Source organism: Rhinatrema bivittatum, chromosome 19, assembly GCF_901001135.1.
Source record: "Rhinatrema bivittatum chromosome 19, aRhiBiv1.1, whole genome shotgun sequence".
Lineage (NCBI taxonomy): Eukaryota > Metazoa > Chordata > Amphibia > Gymnophiona > Rhinatrematidae > Rhinatrema > Rhinatrema bivittatum.
Genome location: NC_042633.1, coordinates 7,157,300 through 7,182,059, shown reverse-complemented (window position 1 = coordinate 7,182,059; position 24,760 = coordinate 7,157,300). Strand labels below are relative to the sequence as shown.

Sequence of the window (24,760 nt, the reverse complement as noted above, 5' to 3'; positions counted from 1 at the left end):
CACTCATGAGACCAACATTGTGTTGTTTGGATCTCTTCTGCTGCATACAGGTGCGGCAGTGGTCATGGTCCATCTTATCAGTCTACACTCGGACGTCTTTCACCTGCTATGGTGCTTGCTGGAGCTCCTCTACAGCTGCGTCGTTGCCCGAGGGCACACATTCCACCAGAGATGGGCCCGTTTCCGCGGTCACACAACAAGGCTGAAGTGGAGCTGAAGTCTGCAGCAGAGCCACAGGCAAAGAGTGAAGCAAAGCTGAAGGCTGAGAAGACGGAACCAGGCAGAAGGGCTTGAGCAAGACATAAGACTAGAACCAGAAGGATCAGGAACCAGGAGACTTTATTGCTGAGGCAACGAATCCAAGTCTAGGCAGGCTAAGTAGTAGTTTTTTTTTTGTTCAAATCTGTTTATTGATTTATAATAACAAGTTACAGCAAAAAAAACCCTGAAAAACAGGTTATCAGACAACACAGAAGTCTGAAAGGTAAAACTGATTCTTCAGAAAGAGGAGATAAACTTAAGATGACTATATTAACATACAAAATAATATCCACCAGAAAAAAAAACAAGTGACTTAAAAATTTAAAGAAAAGAATTATACAACTTGAAAGTAATAGTCTACTGATCGCCACATGGGTACCCAACAAGAAACTCTATTGTAGCGCACTGCAGCTACTTTTTCATATTTGTAATACAACCAGAGTGCCACCAAAATTGTACATTAAGATGAGCTGATGATGTCCAACATAATAAAACTTGTTGGATGGCAATAGAAATAAAGAAATTAAACAATTTAGCCTGTGGAGAGGGAAATGGAGGATCCAGGGCTAAGGATTTCGCAATAATAACTTTATAAGATAAGGACATTTGTAAACTAAGCATCTGAGATATCTTGTCCCACACCTCACTGCAAAAGGAATAAGTATGAGAACAATGAAACAACATATGAGAAAGAGTTGCTTTAGGCTCGCCACACAACCAGCATGAGTGCGACGAAGATAACTTTGCTCTGTATAAAGACCATGGAGTCCAAGTGGGCGGTGCGCTAAAAAAAAGGGATTGTGTTAGTTGAGAGGAAAGAGAAGGTTGCATAACAACCGACCAAAACCTGGGCCATGGAAAATCTGTGGGTAGAGAGAGTTCTTGTGACCAGGTTCACTCCAAGTCAAGGCACCTTTTAAACTAAGTTTAAGATATTTATAACTGGCAGAAGCCATATGCCTGTAAGAAAGGAAAAGTTGGGCAAGAGAAAGCAATTGTGGAGGGCTAGCGAGGAGGTCCAAATGTAACATATGAACACAATGCTGAAACTGCAGACAGTAATAGAACTGGGAAGCATGTAAACCATACATGGACATCGGTTGGGAGAATGAGTGCCAACTGGACCCAGATACTAGTTGGCTTAGAGACCAGATACCAACTTGAATCCAAGGAATCCAATTAGTTGGTTGTTTACTAATCAAAAAATGAGAGTTATGCCAAATCCGAGTCAAAGAGGAAGAGCCCCACGGTGTAGTTAAGTTCTCCAAAGTGGATTCTAGATAGTGAAACACAGAGCAAGAAGCATAAATGGTGGGGTAAATTCAGAAATGGAAAAATTACCAAAAGCCCAGGAGTCCAAAAAGAGGGAGAGGATGTACAAAATCTACTTCAATATCATGCCAAATCTGTTTTGTAACATCGGGAACATGACCTGCCAATCAGGCAGTAGCTTGGCGTAAAATGAATGCTGAATGATACACTCTGAAATCGGGTAACTTTACAGCACCACTATCCCTAGGTAGTTTAAGTATGGATAGAGTACTCTGTGGAGCCTTATGCGTCCACAAAAATAAAGAGAGCATTCTAATCAAGCCGATATAAAATCTTATATATAACAAAAAAAAATAGTAAGCATATGAAGTAATACATTAATTTTAGGCACTATGACCTTTTTGATAGTATCCAAATGGCCCCACCAAGAAAGATGTATGGGAAACCATCTATTAGTAAGCTCAGATACCGTTGCACATATTTTATCTGCAGCTTTAGCAATAGTTTGAGCAAGTGTAGGATAGAAATACATACCAAGATTCTTTAAACCACTAGTAACCCATTGAAAAGTAGAAAAAGTAGAGGCCAAAGAAGTCTCATGGATATTAAGAGGCATCATCTCAGATTTGCTCCAGTTAACATGGAAGCCAGAAATAAGAGAGAAGGAGGAAATATCTTGAATAATGTGAGGTAATACTATCTCAGGTTGAGAAACATATAGCAAATGTTGCTTACCTGATGTAACAGGTGTTCTCACAGGACAGCAGGATGTTAGTCCTCACAAATGGGTGACATCGAGGATGGAGCCCACCACGGAAAACTTCTGTCAAAGTTTAACAGAACTTTGACTGGCCCCTACTGGGCATGCCCAGCAAGGCACTGACCCTGCAGCCAGCAGGGGTCTCCCTTCAGTCTGATTTTCAAAGCTACAGGCAGTGCCTAAAAAAAGTAAAAACTAAAACGAACCCAACACCGCGGGGTGGCGGGTGGGTTTCGTGAGGACTAACATTCTGCTGTCCTGTGAGAACACCTGTTACATCAGGTAAGCAACATTTGCTTTCTCACAGGACAAGCAGGATGGTAGTCCTCACAAATGGGTGAGTACCGAGCTGAGGATGTCCTGACCTGCACCAAATGTACCCAACGATGTGCAACAGGCACAACAACTGGGGTGGAATTTGGGAAAGGGCATCCGCACCCTACCGGGAAGGTGGAAGGGTGTTGGTACATCATGTTGGAAAAAGGTTACGCAAGACAGATTGGCCGAAGATGGAGTCCTGTCTTCCAGCTTTGTCCAAACAATAATGGGCTGCAAAGGTATGGAGAGAACTCCAGGTTGCAGCTTTACAGATGTCAGGAAGCGGCACCGATCGAAGGTGTGCCACTGAAGTCGCCATGGCCCTCACAGAGTGTGCTTTTACACGGTCTTGAAAGGGAATGACAGCTTGCTGATAGCAAAAAGAAATGCAGTCCGCCAACCAGGAGGAAAGAGCCTGCTTACCCACAGGTTGTCCCAACTTGTTAGGATGGAAGGAGACAAACAATTGAGTGCTCTTCCTGTGAGCAACTGTACGGTCTAGATAAAACGCTAGAGCTCGTTTACAGTCTAGGGTATGCAGAGTCTGTTCCCCAGAGTTGGAATGGGGCCTGGGAAAAAAGATAGGTAGTATGATGGATTGATTGATATGAAATTCAGAAACTACCTTAGGTAAAAATTTAGGGTGAGTGCGGAGCACCGCCCTGTCTTGCAGGAGTTTAGTGTAAGGCGGATAGGTGACTAAGGCCTGTAACTCACTAACCCTGCGAGCTGAAGTGATAGCCAATAGGAATAATACTTTCCATGTGAGATACTTCAATTCACAGGAGTGCAGAGGTTCGAAAGGTGGTTTCATTAGACGACCAAGAACCAGATTAAGGTCCCAAGATGGGGCCGGAGGACGTAAGGGTGGCTTCAGATGGAGCAAGCCTTTAAGAAAGCGTGTCACCAGGGGTTGTACGGAAATAGGGACACCTTCTATACCTTTATGGAAGGCGGCTACCGCACTGACATGCATCCTAATGGAAGAGGTCTTTAGACCGGATTCTGATAGGTGCCATAAATAGTCCAAGAACTTAGAGATTGGACAGGAAAGGGGATCAAGGGACTGAGAAGTGCACCATGATGTGTACCTTTTCCATTTATATGAATAGGATCTTCTGGTGGAGGGCTTTCGTGAAGCTATCAGGACACGAGAAACCGAATCCGAAAGGTTAAAAGGCTGAAGGACTAACCTTTCAACATCCATGCCGTCAGGGACAAGGCTTGGAGGTTGGGATGGAGGAGGCATCCGTCGTTTTGAGTGAGCAGATGCGGATCCGTTCCCAGAGGGATGTGCCTGCGGATGGAGAGATCCTGGAGTATGGGAAACCACACTTGGCGTGGCCAGTGGGGCGCTATCAGGATCATGGTTCCCCTGTCCTGGCGTAGCTTCACGAGAGTCCTTGACAGAAGAGGAAGTGGAGGGAATGCATAAAGCAGACCTGTCGTCCACTTGAGGGAGAAGGCATCCCTCGGCTGAGAGTGTTGGCTCCGAATGAGAGAGCAGTAATCGTCCACTTTGTGGTTCTGAGGGGACGCAAAGAGGTCTATGCGGGGAAAACCCCACTTGTGAAACAGAGAGGTCACTACCAGAGGATCGAGTGACCACTCGTGTGGCTTGAAGACACGGCTCAGCTGGTCTGCCAATACATTGTCTACTCCCGGCAAGTAAGTGGCCTTGAGGTACATGGAATGGGAGAGGGCTTCTGCCCAAATCTGCGCAGCTTCCTGACACAGAAGGAAGGAGCCTGTGCCTCCCTGCTTGTTTATGTACCACATGGCCACTTGGTTGTCTGTCTGGATTAAGATTATCTGATCTGATAGATGATCTTTGAAAGTTCTGAGCGTGTAGCGAATTGCTCGAAGTTCCAGGAAATTTATCTGGTGTTCGGCTTCCTCTGGCGACCACAACCCTTGGGTTTGTAAGTCGTCCACATGGGCCCCCCAACCGATGTGGGAAGCATCGGTGGTTAGGATTATCTGTGGATCTGGTAGGAGAAAGGGTAAGCCCTGAAGGAGATTGACTTGAGTCGTCCACCAGGTTAAAGACAGGCGTAGCGCTTGTGTAACTGTGACGATGTAGGACAGAGGCTGAAAAGCTTGAATCCATTGGTGTCGCAGAGTCCATTGCGTTACTCTCATGGCTAGTCGGGTCAAGGGAGTGACTTGAACCGAGGATGCCATGTGTCCTAGGAGGATGAGGAATTGGCGAGCTGTGGCAGTGTGTTGAGACTGGAGCTGGCGAGCTAGGGACATGAGAGTTTGGACTCGTTGAAGTGGAAGGTAGGCCTTTGCCTGTAAGGTGTCCAAGTCTGCCCCAATGAAAGATAAGGTTTGAGATGGGACCAAGCAAGATTTCTCGTAGTTGACAAGAAACCCTAAGGAGAGGAGTGTGTGAATTGTCAACGTTAGGGAGGATTGCGCAATTTGAGGGGTGGAGGCCCTGATTAGCCAATCGTCCAGATAGGGGTAGACGTGGACACCTTCCTTCCTGAGAAATGCTGCTACTACTACGAGACATTTGGTAAAGACTCGTGGAGCAGATGCCAGCCCGAAAGGTAGTACCCGGTATTGATAATGGTCGTGGCCTATCAGAAAACGCAGATACTTGCGATGAGATTGTGTTATCGCAATGTGGGTATAAGCGTCCTTGAGGTCGAGAGAGCACAGCCAATCCCCCTTTTGCAACAGAGGGAGCAAGGCGCCCAGGGTTACCATCTTGAACTTTTCTTTTTGCAGATACTTGTTGAGGGCCCGAAGGTCCAGAATTGGACGTAGCCCCCCTGATTTCTTTGGTATTAGGAAGTATCTGGAATAGAATCCTTTCCCTTGTTGACAAGGAGGGACGGGTTCTATAGCATTTGATTGTAGAAGAAGGGATACTTCTTGTTGTAACTGAGTCAAATGGCTGGTTAGACTCCATGCCTGAAGGGGCGGGGAGTCTGGCGGAAGTGTTATGAAGTTGAGGTGGTAACCCTGTGCGATAATTGCTAGCACCCACTGATCTGAGGTGATCTGTTTCCAACGGTGTAAGAAGTGGTACAGCCGACCTCCCACAGGGATGTGTGGAAGAGGGAGTTGGCATGTGCTCAATACAGGGAAGTCAAAGGCCCGCCGCAGGCCCAGGAGGTGGGGCTACAGTAGGTCTTTGCTTTCTCGGCTGACGAGGCTGAGGTCTGTTAGAGGACCGTGCAGGACGAACCCTAGTTGACGGAGGGTAGTAGCGACGTGGTCGAAAGAACGACTTCTTAGAGTCCTTCTTTTGCGGTTGCTTGGAGGTCACCTCAGGTGGGACAGATGAGAGTTGTTTCAACGTCTCATGGTGGTCTTTTAACTCCGCCACAATCTGTTGAATTTGCTCTCCAAACAAATTGTCGCCTAAGCAGGGTAAATCAGCAAGACGATCTTGGACCTCTGGGCGAAGGTTGGATGACTTTAACCAAGCCCATCGTCTGGCTGAGATGGCTGTGGCTGAAACCTTCGTGGAAGCATCGAATATGTCGTAGGCAGTCCTAATCTCGTGCTTCCCTGCCTCAAATCCCTTGTGAAGAAGGGCTTGAAGCTGCGGTTGGTATTGGTCCGGCAACGTGTCAGCATAGTCTTGCATCTGCTTAAGGATGGCTCTGTTGTATTGAGTAATGTAGAGTTGATATGAAGCTATGCGTGAAATCAACATAGCTCCATGATACACTTTCCGTCCCACACTATCCAGGAACTTGTTGTCCCTGGTAGGTGGGGTAGAAGAGTGCGGCTTAAGACGCTTGGCCTTCTTCTGCGCGGACTCAACCACAACAGAGCGATGATCCAGTTGAGGTTTTTGGAAACCTGGTGCTGACTGGACAAGGTAAGTGGAGTCAGCTTTCTTGTTAACTGGTGACACCGATGAAGGAGATTCCCAGTTTTTCTTGAGCAGATCTAAAAACACCTGGTGTATAGGGATGGAAGCGATGATTTTTGGAGCATCCAGAAATTGAAGTAGTTCCATCATCTGGTGTCTGTCATCAGCTTCAGATTGTAGTTGAAAAGGTACAACTTCTGACATCTCTTTCACAAAATTAATGAAAGATAGATCCTCAGGAGGAGATCTTTTTCTACTCTCTGTAGGAGATGGCGGCGAAGGCAAATCTGTGTCAGAAGAGGTATCATCATCATCACCCCAGGTATCGTAGGGATCATGTGGGGCTTGTAGCCCAGATGGACCTGGCTGAGGCTCTGAAGGCATCGATGGAAACCGAGGTGGAATCGGTGCGGTAGGTGGAACCAGAAATGGCATCGATGGCTTCGGTGCTGCCGATGGAATTGGTGCCTGGCGCGGAATCGATGGAGCCGAAGGATAAATCGGTGGAGATATACCAGAAGGTACCGATGGAACTACCCCGGAAGGGGGAATTCGAAACGGTGTTTCTCCTGCCGATGAGAAACCAGTCGGAGATGGTGGTGTTGTCGATGGCACTGGAATCACCGATGGAAGGGCCGTCATGAGTGCCTCCATGCGGCTCAGTAGCGGTGCTAGCGCTTGTATCAACGGCTCGGTGGTCGGTTCCCTCCTCGGTGGCGAAGCCAGTGCCGGCGTCGGTGCCGGGGGCGGCACTGGAACCGGTGCCGGAGACGGTGCCGATGGAGGTTGTAATTTCTTCATCGCTTTCTCGATGGCCTCCTGGACCAGCCGGTCCAGTTCTGCCCGGAGACCAGGGGTAACCATACCCGGCTCGACGGGAGAGGGAGGCTGAGGCAGGGCCGGAGGGACCACCGTAACCGGTGGGATCACGGCCCCCACACCCCGAGAGGGTGAGGGTTTCCTCGATGCCGGCGAACGAGACGTGGAGGGTGTCCGGTCTGTTCGCGGCTTCTTTGTCGGTGGCTCGCCTTGAGCAGAGGTCGATGGCTGTGGATCCTCGACAGGCCGAGACTTGTGCCGTCGATGGCGGTGCTTTTCTTTCCGATCCCCTCGCCCATCCGGGGAAGGGACGGGAGTCGACGGCCGAGAAGCGATCGATGGCGGACGGTCACCGGAGGGTTGACGATGATGGTACAACTTCGACAGTGCCGGTTCCAATGACGTCGATGCTATCGATGGCGTTGGGGTGGGTGCATGGAAGAGGAGCCCCATCTTCTCCATCCTGGTTTTGCGACCCTTGGGTGTCATTAAGGCACATTTGGTGCAAGTCAGGACATCATGCTCACTACCCAAACACATTACACAAACCCTGTGGGGGTCTGTGATGGACATAGTCCAGGTACAATCCGGACAACGACGGAACCCCGTTGCCATGGCTGGAAGCCAAAATTTAGGCTGGGGATCGGTAAGTGCCAACAGGCCTCGAGGGCCAAAATCGACGGCAGTCGATGGAAGAAGGCAAAAAACTTACCGGGTTCCGTAAGATGACTAAAAAATTTGTCGAAGGGAGACCCCTGAGGGGCAAATTTTCTTAGGAAATTAATTTCCAAATTCCTGTCAGGAACGTGGTTAGAGAGCTCCTTTCACCGCGTGGCAACTGCTGCGCGGAAAAAAGAAGACTGAAGGGAGACCCCTGCTGGCTGCAGGGTCAGTGCCTTGCTGGGCATGCCCAGTAGGGGCCAGTCAAAGTTCTGTTAAACTTTGACAGAAGTTTTCCGTGGTGGGCTCCATCCTCGATGTCACCCATTTGTGAGGACTACCATCCTACTTGTCCTGTGAGAAAAAATTAAATCATCAGCATAAGCTGATAATTTATATTCCATGTTATTACAAGTAAGACCTAAAACATATGGGTTTTGTCATAAAGCAAGCAATAAAGGTTCAAATTAAAGGTTGAATAAATAGGAAGATAGCGGGCAGTCTTGCCTCGTTCCTCTGTGCAATATAAATGAGTCAGAAGACGCTCCATCAATTGAAACAGAGGAGGCAGGCAAGTAATAAAGAGAGTTAATATAGAAAATGAAAGAAGCACCACAACCAAACCAGCAAAGGACTTCAAACAATAAATCCCATTCCACATGATCAAATGCTTTTTCAGCTTCGAGGGATATGGCCACTAAAGAGGAAGACAAATTCTTATAAATTTGAAGTATATCCACAAATAAGCGGGCGTTATCTGTAATAAATTGACCTTTCATAAAACAAGATTGAGTTGGGTGTATAAGCTTTAGGGGTGGACCCAAAAAACAAAGCGGAAGCCGATCCAGTTGGCTGTGTAACAGTGATGACAATAGGAATCGGATGATAAAAACAAGCCCTTTATTAAAAATGCCCGACTCTGGCCGAGTTTCGCTCTCTTACATGGAGTTGCCTCAGGGGCAATTGATTGTAACAGGACTTAGGTTTGTTCACAAAGGTGATATCGCAGTGACATTCAGTGTCATTGATTTTCTTCTTGTGTCTAGAAACCTTTTCTCTATTCTATTCTATTTCTATACTTTAAAGATGGCCGCCGCCATCGTAAAGATGGCGCCGGCCATCCAGTGCTCCTACCATGTGACAGGGGCCGGCCAATGGCACAGATACCCTGTCACATGGTAAGGGCAAAGGGCCATAGGCGCCATCTTTATGAGTGGCAGCCGATGGCCCGAGAGCGGTCGATCGCTCCCCGCGCCCCCCCCGGACCACCAGGTAATTTTAAAAGGTTTTGGGGGGGGGTTGGGAGGGTGGGGGAGGCTAAGGGGGTCAGTTTAAAGGGTCGGGTGGGGTTTTTTTTATCCGGCCATCGGCGCCATTTATATTAGTGGCAGCCAAAATGGCGCCGATGGCCCGAGATCGGGAGATCGTGCTGGGACACCCCCCCCCCCCCCCCACTGGACCACCAGGTAATTTAACATTTTGGGGGGGTTCGGGAGGGTAAGGGATTGGTTTTAAAGGGTTGGGGTGGGTTTAGGGGTTGTTTTGGTGTGCCGGTTTTCCCGCCCCCCCCCCCCCCAAATAATTCCCGTGCCCGATTTAACGATTTTTGACGATAAATCGGGGGAATTTGTATTGTATCGCGCACTCTAACGATTTTTGACGATTTTAAAATTATCTGACGATTTTTTTAAATCGTCAAAAAACGATTCACATCCCTAATGCAGTGTGAATAGAGAAAAGGTTTCTAGACACAACAAGAAAATCAATGACACTGAATGTCATTGCGATATCACCTTTGTGAACAAACCTAAGTCCTGTTACAATCAATTGCCCCTGAGGCAGCTCCATGTAAGAGAGCGAAACTCGGCCAGAGTCGGGCATTTTTAATAAAGGGCTTGTTTTTATCATCTGATTCCTAAGCTTTAGGGGTGTGCATTTGTTTGCAACATATTGGCAATCCGCAATGTATATTCCATGTTCGTTATATTCATGGGGTTCACGAAACTTATGGCGAACCCCCACGAATACAAAGTATCACTAATGAATAAACCCCCACCCTCCTGACCCCCGCAAGCCTTGCAAAAGTCCCTGGTGGTCCAGCAGGGGTCCTGGAGTGAACTTCTGCATTTGGGCTGTTGGCTGCCGGTATTCAAAATGGCGCCGATAGCCTTTGCCCTCACTATGTCACAGGGGCTACCGGTGCCATTGGTCAGCCCCTGTCACATGATAGGAACAATGGACAGCCGGCGCCATCTTGTGCTCCTACCATGTGACAGGGGCCAACCAATGGCACCGGTAGCCCCTGTGACATATTAAGGGTAAAGGCTATTGGTGCCATTTTGAATACTGGAAGCCAACGGCCTGAGTGCAGGAGATCACTCCAGGACCCCTTCTGGACCACCAGGGACTTTTTGCAAGTCTTGTGGGGGTCTCCTGACCTCTCCAAAGAGAAGTTCGAGTCGGCAGGCAGCAGAGAGGCAAAACATGGAAACGCACAATTAAACTCTGGAATTTGTTGCCAGAGGATGTGGTTAGTTCAGTTAGTATAGCTGTGTTTAAAAACGGATTGGATAAGTTCTTGGAGGAGAAGTCCATTACCTGCTATTAAGTTCACCTAGAGAATAGCCACTGCCATTAGCAACAGTAACATGGAATAGGCTTAGTTTTGGGGTACTTGCCAGGTTCTTATGGCCTGGATTGGCCACTGTTGGAAACAGAATGCTGGGCTTGATGGACCCTTGGTCTGACCCAGTATGGCATTTTCTTATGTTCTTATGTTCTTAGGAAGTGCAGGAGCTCGGTGGTGTCTCATTCATGGAGATGCCACCGGGGAGAAGCCGAGCTGTGGCCCAGAAAGAGCAGGGGGCCGCCGGGAGTCACCGCGGAGCTGGTGGGGAGAGAGGTAGGAGCCCGGCTGTTGCGTCTCACGGCCAGGAATCGTAACAGATTGAGAATCTTTTTCCACTTAATACAGAGATTGAGGCCATTCACATTTAAAGAAAACATTTTAAGATCAGAAGCCATCATAAGTGTACCATTGAGAGAAAAGAACCATCATAGGCAGAATAGCATAAATAAATTTGGAGTATTTCTGAAGGTGGCAAAGATAATAACAAACATTAGAAAGCAGTAACATGGGGAGCCTGCCGTGCCGAGAGCCGAGGACGAGGAGCAGGAGAGTGTGACACCGGAAGGAGCCGTGAGAGAACAGAGCTCCGCCCCCCCCCCCCCCCCCCCCCCCGACGTTAGCGGGAGCTGCTGTGGGTATAGAAGTTTTCATCTGCATACCCTGCCTGGGAGCCTGCCGTGCCGAGAGCCGAGGACAAGGAGCAGGAGAGTATGACACCGGAAGGAGCCGTGAGAGAACAGAGCTCCGCCCCCCCCCCCCCCCCGACGTTAGCGGGAGCTGCTGTGGGTATAAAAGACACCACAGCGGCGCGCCCCTGGGCGCGTTTTCTTTGACAGAGGAACCATCTAATGGGGAGAAAGAGAAAAATTAAGACCTCCACGCCGACATCGAAAGAAGTCCGAGGACCCATGGACGCCCACCTCCAGCGGAGGGTGAGTTATAATATGAGAGAACTGGCAACTGAAATAACTTTTACATCTGGGGATTCCAGAACTCCTCCTCAAAACCAAACATCCTTTTCACCCCTGGTGGAAGGAGAGCCCAATGAAGCTATATTGGACTCCTCCGGTTTGGCAATAAAACCTGCTAAACCACCAAGGGAAGATAATTTGGTTCAGACTATGGTTATGGGAGCAGTTGGAGGAGTAATTACTGCAAAAGAGGGTATTGTTAACCCCTCCCCTACCTTAGAACTAAACATACCTGAACCGGAAAATATTTCCTTGACTGATATATGGCGGGCAGTAACCAACATGGACAGGAGATTAGTCCAGTCCATGAATCAAGCCACATTATTTGCAACCGATACTAAGAAAGCCCTAGAGGAACATGAAAAAAGACTGCAGGCTATAGAGGCAACTAATGTGGTAACATCCACACAGGTAGCCACTATCCAGACGTCAGGTTCTGCATTTATTAAGGATACAGTAATGATATATAAGCAGAAAATATGGAAAATGTGTTAAGGAAAAAGAATCTTAGAATATTGAATTTTCCCATTACCAGATTGTTGTCGGCCAATGAATTATTTAAGAAATACTCAAAAGAAATTTTGGATATTTCAGAAGAAATAATTACTTCTAATTTGTACTATGTATCTAATGCAAAAAAGAATATTGCAAAAAATGATGATGACATGGATGTACTCCACCCGGAAAGCCCCAATTTGACATCTTTTTTAGAGGCCTCGTGGATAATATCCAGTCAAGATCCACATTAGTAGTTATATTTTCACTTGAGAGCCAGAAAAATCTGGTCCTCCAGAAATAATTTCTTAATAAAAATTATGCCTTTTGTGGACAAACATTGCAAATTTTTCCTGATGTGTCTAGGGTAACCCAACACAAAAGGAAACAATTTCTGTTAATGAAACAGAGGGTTTTGGCCTTAGGGGCCACCTTTTTTCTAAAATATCCATGTAAATGCATGATTTCCTATCAAAGAAATAAGTTTATTTTCGTAGACCCAGGGCATTTAGAAACTTTTCTTCAAGATAAAAGTGGCTGAGTGGGTTACAGCCCTTAAAGGAGTAAAATGTTTGGTAAAAATGGAATAGATTACTCTCAAGTTATGAATGTTTCATAATTACCTTAATATAATTCTAGAAGATAGGCTCCCCCATGATTATGGGGTCTGTATGTGTTAGTTACATAATAATTTTCTTTTTTTTTCTCTATATTTGTAAGTTCAATTTGAACTATGTTCTATGTTGTAACGCACTATTTTCCTTTTCTTATTACATGTAAATGTTTTTTGAGAAAATTAATAAATTATAAAGAAAAAAAGAAAGCAGTAACATGTCATCTGAAGCAAGGAAAAACAAAAACACACCACAAAAAATAGCAAAGCAAAGGCAGAGCAAAAAAGAGTCATGCCAAACCCACATATGGAGATAAGTGAAGGAGTCTGTGAGACAAGGAGTAGGCGATCCCAAAACTCCAGAAAACAATACATGTGGTATTAATAGCGGAGATATCAGTAGTATGATGAGAATGATGAGAAAAAACAGCAAAAATATTGTAAGGAGAATGTCTAGTAGGCAATAGAACTGGAGAATTAAGAAAGTTATAGACAGCTGTCAAGAAGGTAGATCACAGTCAACAAAGCTGTGAAGGGCAATCAAAATGATAAAGGGTATGGAACAGCTCCCCTATGAGGAAAGGCTGAAGAGGTTAGGGCTGTTCAGCTTGGAGAAGAGACGGCTGAGGGGGGATATGATAGAGGTCTTTAAGATCATGAGAGGTCTTGAACGAGTAGATATGACTCGGTTATTTACACTTTCGAATAATAGAAGGACTAGGGGGCATTCCATGAAGTTAGCAAGTAACACATTTAAGACTAATCGGAGAAAATTCTTTTTCACTCAACGCACAATAAAGCTCTGGAATTTGTTGCCAGAGGAGGTGGTTAGTGCAGTTAGTGTAGCTGGGTTCAAAAAAGGTTTGGATAAGTTCTTGCAGGAGAAGTCCATTAATGGCTATTAATCAATTATAGTTAGGGAATAGCCACTGCTATTAATTGCATCAGTAGCATGGGTTCTTCTTAGTGTTTGGGTAATTGCCAGGTTCTTGTGGCCTGGTTTTGGCCTCTGTTGGAAACAGGATGCTGGGCTTGATGGACCCTTGGTCTGACCCAGCATGGCAATTTCTTATGTTCTTATGTTCTTAAGCTGCAAAATGATATCGGTAAAGGAGTCCATCCAGAAGGAAAAATAAGAAGTCCAACCCCCATAAAAGGCATCCAGATGAGAAAAAGAAAAAAGGAAAACAGTATATTCAACCCACCATGGCTGAAAAAGCAGGCAAAGAGGCCAAATAAGAATGCAGGTCATCTGGCCAGTCATAGACTTTGGTAGAATTATTATGTTTGACCCTCATCCAGCCGGATACAATAGGCTATATTTAGCACCAGCATCCCAAAGTTGAGGCCGCTGCGCCAAGAAAGCTCTTTTACTCTGTGCCATTGTTTTGGCCAAATCCGTCACAAAAAAAGCTTCAATGACTCCAAATGAATTGACTGGCGCAATTTTGCAGCTTGTAAAATAGCCAAGGTGTGTTGGTAGCGCAGTAGTTTCAGGATCACCGGACGAGGAAATGGTGCGTTAGGTGTGGAGTGAGATGGAAGCCAATGTGCCCGTTCTATCTCCAGTGGCAGGCCAAATGAGATCTGTAGGCATGCCAGAATTAAGGTATGTAGATAAGAGAGTATATTAGTGCCCTCCTTGCCTTCAGGGATCCCGAGGATACATAGGCTGTAGTTTCAGTGTTCATTCGCAGCATTTCTTTCATTTGCTGGAGCTCGGTAATGATGAGATCGGAAGATGATTCAGCGGCTGCTTTTCTGGTGTCAGGGATCATGTTTGGTACATTTCGTTGCAGAAACAGCTGCAAAGTCTGCTTCTATCTTGTGTGACTTGGGGATAGACATCCTGGAAAGCAGAGAGTAGCACAGGTAGGCAGAAACAGTGGAATAATGCTCCGCAATAAGCAAAAAAGAAAAGGAGTTGAAGGGAACTGAAGTTTCAGGCATCCATCATCCATCTCCCTCAGAGCTCAACAGCGCCCCCCCCCCCCCCCAAGCTAAGTAGACGAGTGTGTGACATCATCGGGCAGGTATCTGACTCTCCCGGCAATGTGCGCCGAATCGTGCGCACCGATGCGCACATATGCTCTAAGCATCTCTTCGCCGGGTCCCAGTATCACATGCATCAGAACATCCAATGGCAGCTCCTGGCCGCACGGTGAACATCTGCCACTGAGGAATCTGGGAAGGTGGCTGGATTCTTTTTTTTTCTTTTTAATTCTTTATTTATGACTTTTCATAAATTACAATTCAAGAAAATAAATCTTGAGATGCAATACATATATTCAAGAAAATAGGTACTAATACCATACAATGTAAGTTACAAAAGGACTTACAGATTAAACAGAATACATGTATATAGTCCACTATATAGGGATCCAACCATAACCTCAGTGGACAAAGAAAGACTGTATACATTCTATAGAAAAAACTAGCTCAGAGGGCATTTTTTATATCCCATTGCGGTTTGTATATCACTAACATGGTTATTCAGCTTCTAGACAGGTGAGGATGATATGGGAATCTTTACTTTATTAGATAGGAAAGAAGATAACTGGGAGGGTTGATAAAATATATAAGCCCCCAAAATCTTGACTACACATTTGTAAGGGAACTTAAGTAGAAAAAGACCCCCTAGTTCAAGAACTCGGGGTTTCATTATAAGGAATTGACGCCTCCTTGCTTGTGTAGGCCTAGATATATCAGGAAATATTTGTACATGATTATTTAAAAAAGGTTCCCTCCGATGTTTAAAGTATTGTTTCAATACCCATTCCCTGTCCAATTCAAGAAGAAATGAAACTATCAGTGTCATCGGCACAGCTAAATTTGCCTCAGATGTCTCCACTAGCAGAAATGTCCAGTTTTGGAGATTCTATTGAGATTATGGCTTCCATACCATCTTTGTCCACCCTCTTTTCCTTAAATGGTGGGATGTAATATACCCTTGAAACTAGAGGGAGAACATGTTCCTTGATATTGAGAATTTCCATAAGATATCTTTTCCATATGTCTTTTGGAAGGACATGTGGTATTTTAGGAAAATGAATACATCGCAGGTTCCTGCCTCTAATTTGATTTTCCATGTTTTCAATTTTGAATTGAAGAGTTTGATTTTCTTTAATTATAGTATTCTGTAACAGAACAGAACTTTCAATTCTTGTTTTACTGCTTTCCAGCATTCTTTTGTTTTCAATGCTTTCTTCCTCCAATTTAACTAGACGGGATTCCACACTTTTAACTTTCTCAATAATAGGTCTAATTTGAGCCAACACATTCTTATTCAAAGTCTGTATAGCCTCCCAAATAGTCTCTAAACTGAACAAAGCTGGCCTTACCAGCTCAACTGTGTGGAGTTGTAAAGGTTCTCCTTTACGACTCTCCTTGATCCTGCTGCACCGAAGCCTTGCCAGCAACTTCCCCTGCTTCCACGTAGCTGTTCCAAAATACAGTGGTGTCTTCCTGGAGTTCCCCAGGCTCAATGGTCGGGGTTTCACCGCCTACTTCCTCCCGTGGCTCCCGTTCTCGTTGCCGGGTCAACTCTCGCGCCTTTGCCGGGTTCCCAGGGGCAGACTGCTCCTCCGGTGATAAAGATGTCAACAGTTCAGGGAGGCGATCAGGCTCCGCTGCCCCCTCGATTCTCCTCCAGCGAACCAGTTCCCTGAGGCAAATTCAGAATTCCTCTACAGATCTGGGCGTCCATCGGGCCAATAGGAGGGTTTAGAGAAAGAGCAGCAGAACCTTCCCGTTCTCTAGCTCTCCGTTTTTGGGCAGAATGAGGCATCACAACAGGAAACAAAGCAGTGTGAAGAGATGCTCACTAGCTCCGTACTAGTTCGCCATCTTGGATCCCCCAGGTGGCTGGATTCTAACAAAGAAATCACACCATTTATTTAATTAAAATATTATACATACAAATAAATCTATATATTCATAAATCATAATCAGAAAAATACAAACAAAGCTCAAGGCAAGCATGAACAATACATAATGACAATAATTAAATAATATATATCAATTGAACTCAATCGATTAACCAACGAGTCCACTATAGAATAAATCTAAATACGTTAGGTTATACAGAATTTGTCATTTTATATGAGTAGTACCGATCTGAAATATAATCATAGGCATGTGACTCTCATACCATCCCGCAAGCTCATTGGCATATCTGCTCTCAAGCCGCAACTGGGATCATCTTTAATCACTGGTCACAATTTTGCCCATGTATTTATGTTGCTAATTTTTTACTTTTTGTTCATTTTTTCTTTTTAGATAAAAATTGTACTTCCCTTGTGAAGCTCACGGAGGGTGATACCCTTCCAAATTGCTTTTAAATGCAGTCCAGAGAGATTTCTCTCCCAGACCGCGATGAAGCGAAATTCACGCTCGCGAGACAATATTAAAGTGTAACCGAAGGAAAATTGGCACACGCGAATACAGCCAGACAGGTTCCTTAAGCAGCTCAGGACGCGAAACGTGCACGTCGAACTGAACTCTGGACTGCATTTAAAAGCAATTTGGAAGGGTATCACCCTCCGTGAGCTTCACAAGGGAAGTACAATTTTTATCTAAAAAGAAAAAATGAACAAAAAGTAAAAAATTAGCAACATAAATACATGGGCAAAATTGTGACCAGTGATTAAAGATGATCCCAGATGCGGCTTGAGAGCAGATATGCCAATGAGCTTGCGGGATGGTATGAGAGTCACATGCCTATGATTATATTTCAGATCGGTACTACTCATATAAAATGACTAATAATTAAATAATTACATACATCCAACACAACCTACCCACCCACAACCCACCACAGTTATTATAAAACCAATACAACCCAAACAGACAGAAATACAAAAAAAACTCAGTAACTTATACCAAAGGATATATTACATAAAATAAATACATAAAAATTCAAACCCACTCAGTAAAAACCTAAACTAAAATCCTCAAGAGGAAACATAGAAACATAGAAATGACGGCAGAAGAAGACCAAACGGCCCATCCAGTCTGCCCAGCAAGCTTCACACATTTTTTTGTCTCATACTTATCATTTTCTCTTAACTCTTGGTTCTATTTCCCTTCCACCCCCACCATTAATGTAGAGAGCAGTGATGGAGCTGCATCCAAGTGAAATACCTAGCTTGATTAGTTAGGGGTAGTAGGGGTAGTAACTGCTGCAATAAGCAAGCTACACCCATGTTTATTCCCTTTACCCAGACTATGTCATACAGCCCCTATTGGTTGTTTTTTTTCTCTCCTGCCGTTGAAGCGGAGAGCCATGCTGGTTATGCATTGAAAGTGAAGTATCAGGCCCTTTTGGTTTAGGGTAGTAACCGCCGTAACAAGCCAGCTACTCCCTGCTTTGTGAGTGCGAATCCTTTTTTTTTTTTTTTCTTCTCCCCTGCAGTTGAAGCTATTCTGGATATGCGTGAAGCCTCAGCTTTTCTTATTCCCCTGCTGTTGAAGCAGAGAGCTATGCTGGAAATGCTTGATGTATCAGCCTCTCCCATGCCATGAAGCAGAGAGCCATGCTGGATATGCATCGAAAGCGAAGTATCAGGCACATTTGGTTTGGGGTAGTAACCGCCGTAATAAGCCAGCTACTCCCCGCTTTGTGAGTGCGAACCCTCTTTTCTTCTCCCCTGCCGTTGAAGCAGAGAACTATGCTGTATATGCTTGGAAAGTGAAGTATTAGGCTTATTTGGTTTGGGGTAGTAACCGCCGTAACAAGCCAGCTACTCCCCTCTTTGTGATAGCAAATCCTTTTTTCCACATTTCCTCTTGCCGTTGAAGCTTAGAGCGATGTTGGAGTCACAGTAAGCATCTGTATGTTTATTTAATAAGGGTATTGTCTCCGGGCAGTAGCCATCTTTCTGGTGAGCCACCCACTCTACATTGGCGGTCTCTTGACTTTATGGATCCACAGTGTTTATCCCACGCCCCTTTGAAGTCCCTCACAGTTCTGGTCTTCACCACTTCCTCCGGAAGGGCATTCCAGGCATCCACCACCCTCTCCGTGAAGAAATACTTCCTGACATTGGTTCTGAATCTTCCTCCCTGGAGCTTCAAATCGTGACCCCTGGTTCTGCTGATTTTCTTCCTACGGAAAAGGTTTGTCGTTGTCTTTGGATCATTAAAACCTTTCAAGTATCTGAAAGTCTGTATCATATCACCTCTGCTCCTCCTCTCCTCCAGGGTGTACATATTTAGATTCTTCAATCTCTCCTCGTACGTCATCCGATGAAGATCCTCCACCTTCCTGGTCGCCCTTCTCTGTACCGCTTCCATCTTGTCTTTGTCTTTTTGAAGATACGGTCTCCAGAACTGAACACAGTACTCCAGGTGAGGCCTCACCAAGGACCTGTACAGGGGAATAATCACTTTCCTTTTCTTACTCGATATTCCTCTCTCTATGCAGCCCAGCATTCTTCTGGCTTTTGCTATCGCCTTGTCGCATTGTTTCGCAGACTTCATATCATTAGATACTATCACCCCAAGGTCCCTCTCCCTCTCTGTGCACATCAGCCTCCCCCCCCCCCATCGAATACATTTCATTCGGATTTCCACTCCCCATATGCATGACTTTGCATTTCTTTGCATTGAATCTCAGCTGCCATGTCTTCGACCACTCTTCCAGTTTCCTTAGATCCCATCTCATTCTCTCCACTCCTTCCGGCGTGTCCACTCTGTTGCAGATCTTAGTGTCATCCGCAAAAAGACAAACCTTACCTTCAATCCCGTCCGCAATGTCGCTCACAAAGATATTGAACAGGACCGGTCCCAACACCGATCCTTGCGGTACACCACTTATAACCGCTCTCTCCTCAGAGAAGGTTCCATTTACCATCACACATTGTCTTCTGTCCGTCAACCAATTTGCAATCCAGGTCACCACATCGGCACTCACTCCCAAGCTTCTCGTTTTATTCACCAGTCTCCTGTGCGGAACCGTATCAAAAGCTTTGCTGAAATCCAAGTATATGATATCGAGTGCTCTTCCTTGATCCAATTCCTTGGTTACCCAGTCAAAAAAGTCAATCAGATTTGTCTGACAGGATCTTCCCCTGGTGAATCCATGTTGCCTCTGGTCCATCGATTCTCCGGACTGTAGATTGTTCACTATTCTCTCTTTCAGCAGTGACTCCATTACTTTTCCCACCACCGAAGTGAGGCTAACTGGTCTGTAGTTTCCAGCCTCCTCCCTGTTGCCACTCTTGTGAAGCGGGACCACCACCGCTCTTCTCCAATCACTCGGCACCACTCCCGTTTCTAGGGATCTATTGAACAGGTCACACAGTGGAGCCGCCAGAACATCTCTGAGCTCCCTCAATATCCTTGGATGAATCCCATCAGGCCCCATGGCTTTGTCCACTTTCAGGTTCTTTAGCTCTTCCCACACATTTTCTACTGTGAAAGGATTTTCATCTATTCCACTTCCCTCCAGTTTCTTGTTGTGTAGAGATGGTCCTTCTCCAGGGTCTTCTTTAGTGAAGAAACAAAATCAATCTTGCTCTTGCAGTACACAATAGACATGTGGTTTGGCTGAACCTTTCTGTTCGGCCTTCGTTATCGGCCTGCTGCAGGAAATTTCATTTCCCGCGTTTCGGATCAATTTTTTTTGGCCGCCCTGAATTTCGGGAAAATCCACTTCGTTTTTCAGGGTGGCCAATCTAGGACGAATTAGGCAATTTTGTTGAAATTGCCTAATTCGTCCTGGACGAATGCACATCCCTGGTACATAAACACAGAATGGTTCAGTAGGAAATATACATTTAAAAGCCTCAATAGTTAATGTTCTTTCACAGCTCGTCAATGGCTTAGGGGCTACACTAACATTCCTGTCTCCAGGATTAGATACTCTGCCTGTATCTAATGACTCAGCCCTTTTCTGGCACCAGTTTTGTAACTCTGGAAGAAAATCCACAAGAGAAAGAAAATGCAAGCAGAATGTGCAGGCCGCACTGGCTCTGAGGCTTACTCCCATCTCTGATTGGTTCCAGACAGGTCAGCAGGGATCCTAAAGGCTAAGCATACTCAACCTCCCTCACTCTCAGCCTGACCATTAACCCTGTAGAGGCAGGTCTGCACTAAACCTGGCATAGTAACTGATTTCTGCACCTAAACTACAGTACCTGAGCTTTAGGATGGCATTGCAGGCACCACAGTAGCAGTTCATTAATCTCAAATCCAAAAAATACCCTCCCATTACATAATCTCCTGGAATCAGGTGTCTGATCATATTGTGAGTCACTTGTTAGGGGTTAAAGTCCTGGTAGAAAGTAATCGGAGCCCAGCAATTTACTATCCCCCTCATACTTAAAACTCAACAAGTTCTGGCAAAACGGAGTTGGCAAAGGATAATGCCTCTGTAAAGATGAATCATGTTCACTTTCTCATTTTATTCCTGTAATGATTTTCCCTGATCTAAGCCACACATGGAATCTCTTTTTTTCCTACAGATGCCACAGATTGCATGACATGCCCTGATGACCAATGGCCCACCAAGAGAAATGACGGATGCCAGGAGAAGTCCATTGAGTTTCTGTCCTACCAAGAACCCCTGGGCATGATACTTGCTGTTACCTCAGTGCTAGGAGCCCTGGTGCCAGCCGCTATACTTGCAGTTTTCATCTGGAAACACCACACTCCACTTGTGAAAGCGAATAATCGTGAACTGAGCTACCTCCTGCTATTGGCCCTCTTCCTGTGTTTTGGCTGCTCATTAGTTTTCATTGGCCACCCCACAAACCTAGTCTGCATGGTACGTCAGATTGCATTTGGTGTTGTATTCGCTATCTGCATCTCCTGCTTGTTGGCCAAGACCATCATAGTGACCATAGCCTTCAAGGCCACCAAGCCAAACAGCAATCTAAGGTCATGGGTAGGACCACAACTGCCCAGCACCTTGGTGTTAGCCTGCAGCCTGGTCCAAGTTCTCATCTGTGTCACTTGGTTGATCGTAGCTCCCCCGTTTTCCCAAATGAGCATGAAATCTCAGATGGGGAAGATAATCTTTGAATGCAATGAAGGTTCATTGATTGCATTCTGGTGCATGCTGGGATACATGGGGCTTTTGGCTACTATCAGTTTAATTGTAGCTTTTTTAGCTAGAAAGTTGCCCGACAGCTTTAATGAGGCTAAGTTCATCACCTTCAGCATGCTTATATTCATTGCTGTCTGGCTGTCTTTCATCCCTGCTTACCTAAGCACAAGAGGGAAGTACACGGTGGCTGTGGAAATATTTGCAATTTTGTCCTCCAGTGCTGGGTTGTTGGGTTGTATATTCTTCCCCAAATGTTATGTCATTCTAATCAGACCAGAGATGAATACCAAGGAATTCCTAATGGGGAAAACCACAGGGAACCTAAAAAATGCAAAGTAATTTTATTGTACCCCATCGCTTCTACCAGTACTGCTAATACTTATCACTTCTATAGTGCTAATCAATGTACACAGTGCTGTGCAAAAACAAATAAGAGATAGTCCCTGCTCCATAGAGCTTACAATCTAATCAAGACCAACATTCAATGTAAAATAAACATTGGGAATTTCATTTATTAAGAAAAGGGTTAAAATCAATAAAGCTGAAAGAGAAATTATCAGGTTGTAAAGGTGTAAAAGTGGCATCAAAAAGGAGGGGTTTTAGACTGGATTTGAATAAGGCCAAAGAGAGTATATGAGGTACCATCGATCAATAAATATTCATTAGAACTTAGGTGTCCCCTCTAGGTCCCAGGAATCACCCCTCAAACACAATGTTAGATGTTACAGTCCTCTCTTAGAGGATAACTTTGATACCGGAGTGTGGGCACATATGTACGTGCGTATGCCAGCTTACGCCCAGAGACCCAGCTGTTTTAGAACATATACGCGTATATGCCTGCATGGTATAAAGTAGGCTGTTCATGTGCATGCAAATGCTGCTTCTACTGTGTAAATTGGTAGAATTTTAGTAGACGCGCGCCGATGCAATTACCAGTTTCCCCAGTTCATTCCCAGTTGGCCCAGGTAAAGGATAGGGCTTCTTAATCCCCCTAATTAAATAGCCTCCCTTTTACCCCATTAGCACCCACCCTTAAAACCCCGCTGACTAGCCTAGATTTTTTTATTTTATTACTTACACGTTATCCATAGCAGAAGTAACGATACATGGTAGGGGACCCCGGCACGTGCCTCTACGCGTAAGTATTTATGCACTGGTTTCATTCATAAATCCAGGAATGCCCACTCCCTGCCAGACCATGCCCATGCCCCACTCCTTTTTTAAAAAAAATGTTTTGTGTGCGTACCAGGAGATACGCGTAATTGGGCGCCTTTAAAATCCATGCAACATGCTCCACCCAACCTCTGCACGTATCTCCCAGCTTTGAGGCGCGTAGGCCACACACTCTTTCTATTGTTTATATGCTGTTGTTTTTATGTTCTTGGAAACAATAAAAATTGTTTTACCATAAAATTGACCTTTTAATGTTAATTTACTCAGTGTCCAGGATTTCCTGACAATGGAAGATTACTCTTCTAGGTCCTGTGCATTGTACCATCGTCTAAACCAGTAAAAATCAAACATTAAAGTCCATTGTAAACAGAACTAATAATTATGCTAGAACAGGGCTGGAGGAAGCACTAGGCGAATTAGGCCTAGGCCTAAGGCACCGACCATTAATGGGCCCGAGCCAAGTGGGGCTGCGATCGTCGGGCTGCAAGCAGCCCCCAACCTGCTCACAGCTCAGAAAACTGAGAACGAGGGAGTCAGGGCTGAGACTGGGGGTAGCGGCGCAACCGGGTGGCGGCAAGATAGGGGGGGGGGAGGGGACAAGGCAGAAGGTGCCTAGAGCGCCTAATCCCCTTGAACCAGCCCTGTGCTGTTAAAACGTTGCCAGTGTGTAAACTGTATTGGTGCTTCCCATGAAGCACCAATACAGTTTACACTTCAGTTTACACTACAGTTCCACCTTCAGCATTCATCCAGGATCCTCAGCATTCATCTAGACACCTCAGCACTCATCCAGCCACCTTCAGCATTCATCCAGGATCCTCAGCATTCATCTAGACACCTCAGCACTCATCCAGCCACCTTCAGCATTCATCCAGGATCCTCAGCATTCATCTAGACACCTCAGCACTCATCCAGCACTCATTCAGCCACCTTCAGCATTCATCCAGCCACTTTCAGCATTATCCAGGATCATCAGCACTCATTCAGCCACCTTCAGCTTTCATCCAGCCACCTTCAGCATTATCCAGGATCATCAGCACTCATTCAGCCACCTTCAGCTTTCATCCAGCCATCCCACGCTTTCAATCAGCCAACTCAACATGAATCTAGCCTCCCCACCATTCATTCAGCTAAGGATCAGCACCGCCACACTACTTTAATCATTCTTCCCTCAAAGAATACTTCTACAAGTCTTCACTTCCTTTACGTCTTAGAATATCATCTGCTGGCAAATCCCATCAAAGTGTGTTCTCTTTAGTCCCACCATGATGCTTGCATACCCGATACACACATTGCACCACAACATCTGCTTCAAGACGAAGCCTTTGTTACGATATCAACCCATAACTCGCAGAAATCTAACTCCGGTGATGATCTCTCCCTGTACGCAATTACTGGGGCTGGCCCTCTTCACCTTAACACTTTTCAATGCACAGTCAATCACCAAAAAAACTCACATCCTTCATGACTATCTGCTCGATGCCAAACCAGACATCTGTGCCATCACGGAGACCTGGCTGAAGCCATCAGACACAGTCTTAATAAATCAACTTCCTACACAGATATATGATATCTTCTCCTTACCCAGAAAAAAGAAAAAAGGGGGAGGTCTCCTCATAGCTGCCAAAAAATCTCTTAACCTCACTCTTCAATCTATCAACATAATTCCCAAACTGGAGATAGGGTTTTTCAAATCTAAGTGGCTCCAAATCCTCCTTACTTACGCTCCCCCCGGACTTTTAGAACAAGACGCCTCTCCTATGGTGGAAATCATAGCAAAATACGTAAAACTAGATTCTCCAGCCATAATCCTTGGAGATTTTAATCTTCATATCGATGCCAATCCTCGATCTTCTAACTGCGAAGCCTTCCTATCAGCCCTTTCAGACATGGGCTTCAAAC

General features: G+C 45.4%; 1 protein-coding gene across 7 annotated transcripts in view; it reads left to right on the top strand.

Annotated features, from left to right (window-relative positions):
- Positions 1–22,722, top strand: part of LOC115080772 (extracellular calcium-sensing receptor-like) — a 168,152-nt gene extending 145,430 nt beyond the window's left edge. For all 7 annotated transcript variants that reach the window (XM_029585172.1, XM_029585176.1, XM_029585177.1 and 4 more), the window contains one exon: positions 21,102–22,722. In XM_029585172.1, the coding sequence (XP_029441032.1) occupies positions 21,102–22,024 (923 nt within the window). In that variant the 3' untranslated portion in view covers positions 22,025–22,722. The remainder of the gene's footprint in view (positions 1–21,101) is intronic.
- The last annotated feature ends 2,038 nt before the right edge of the window (positions 22,723–24,760 follow it).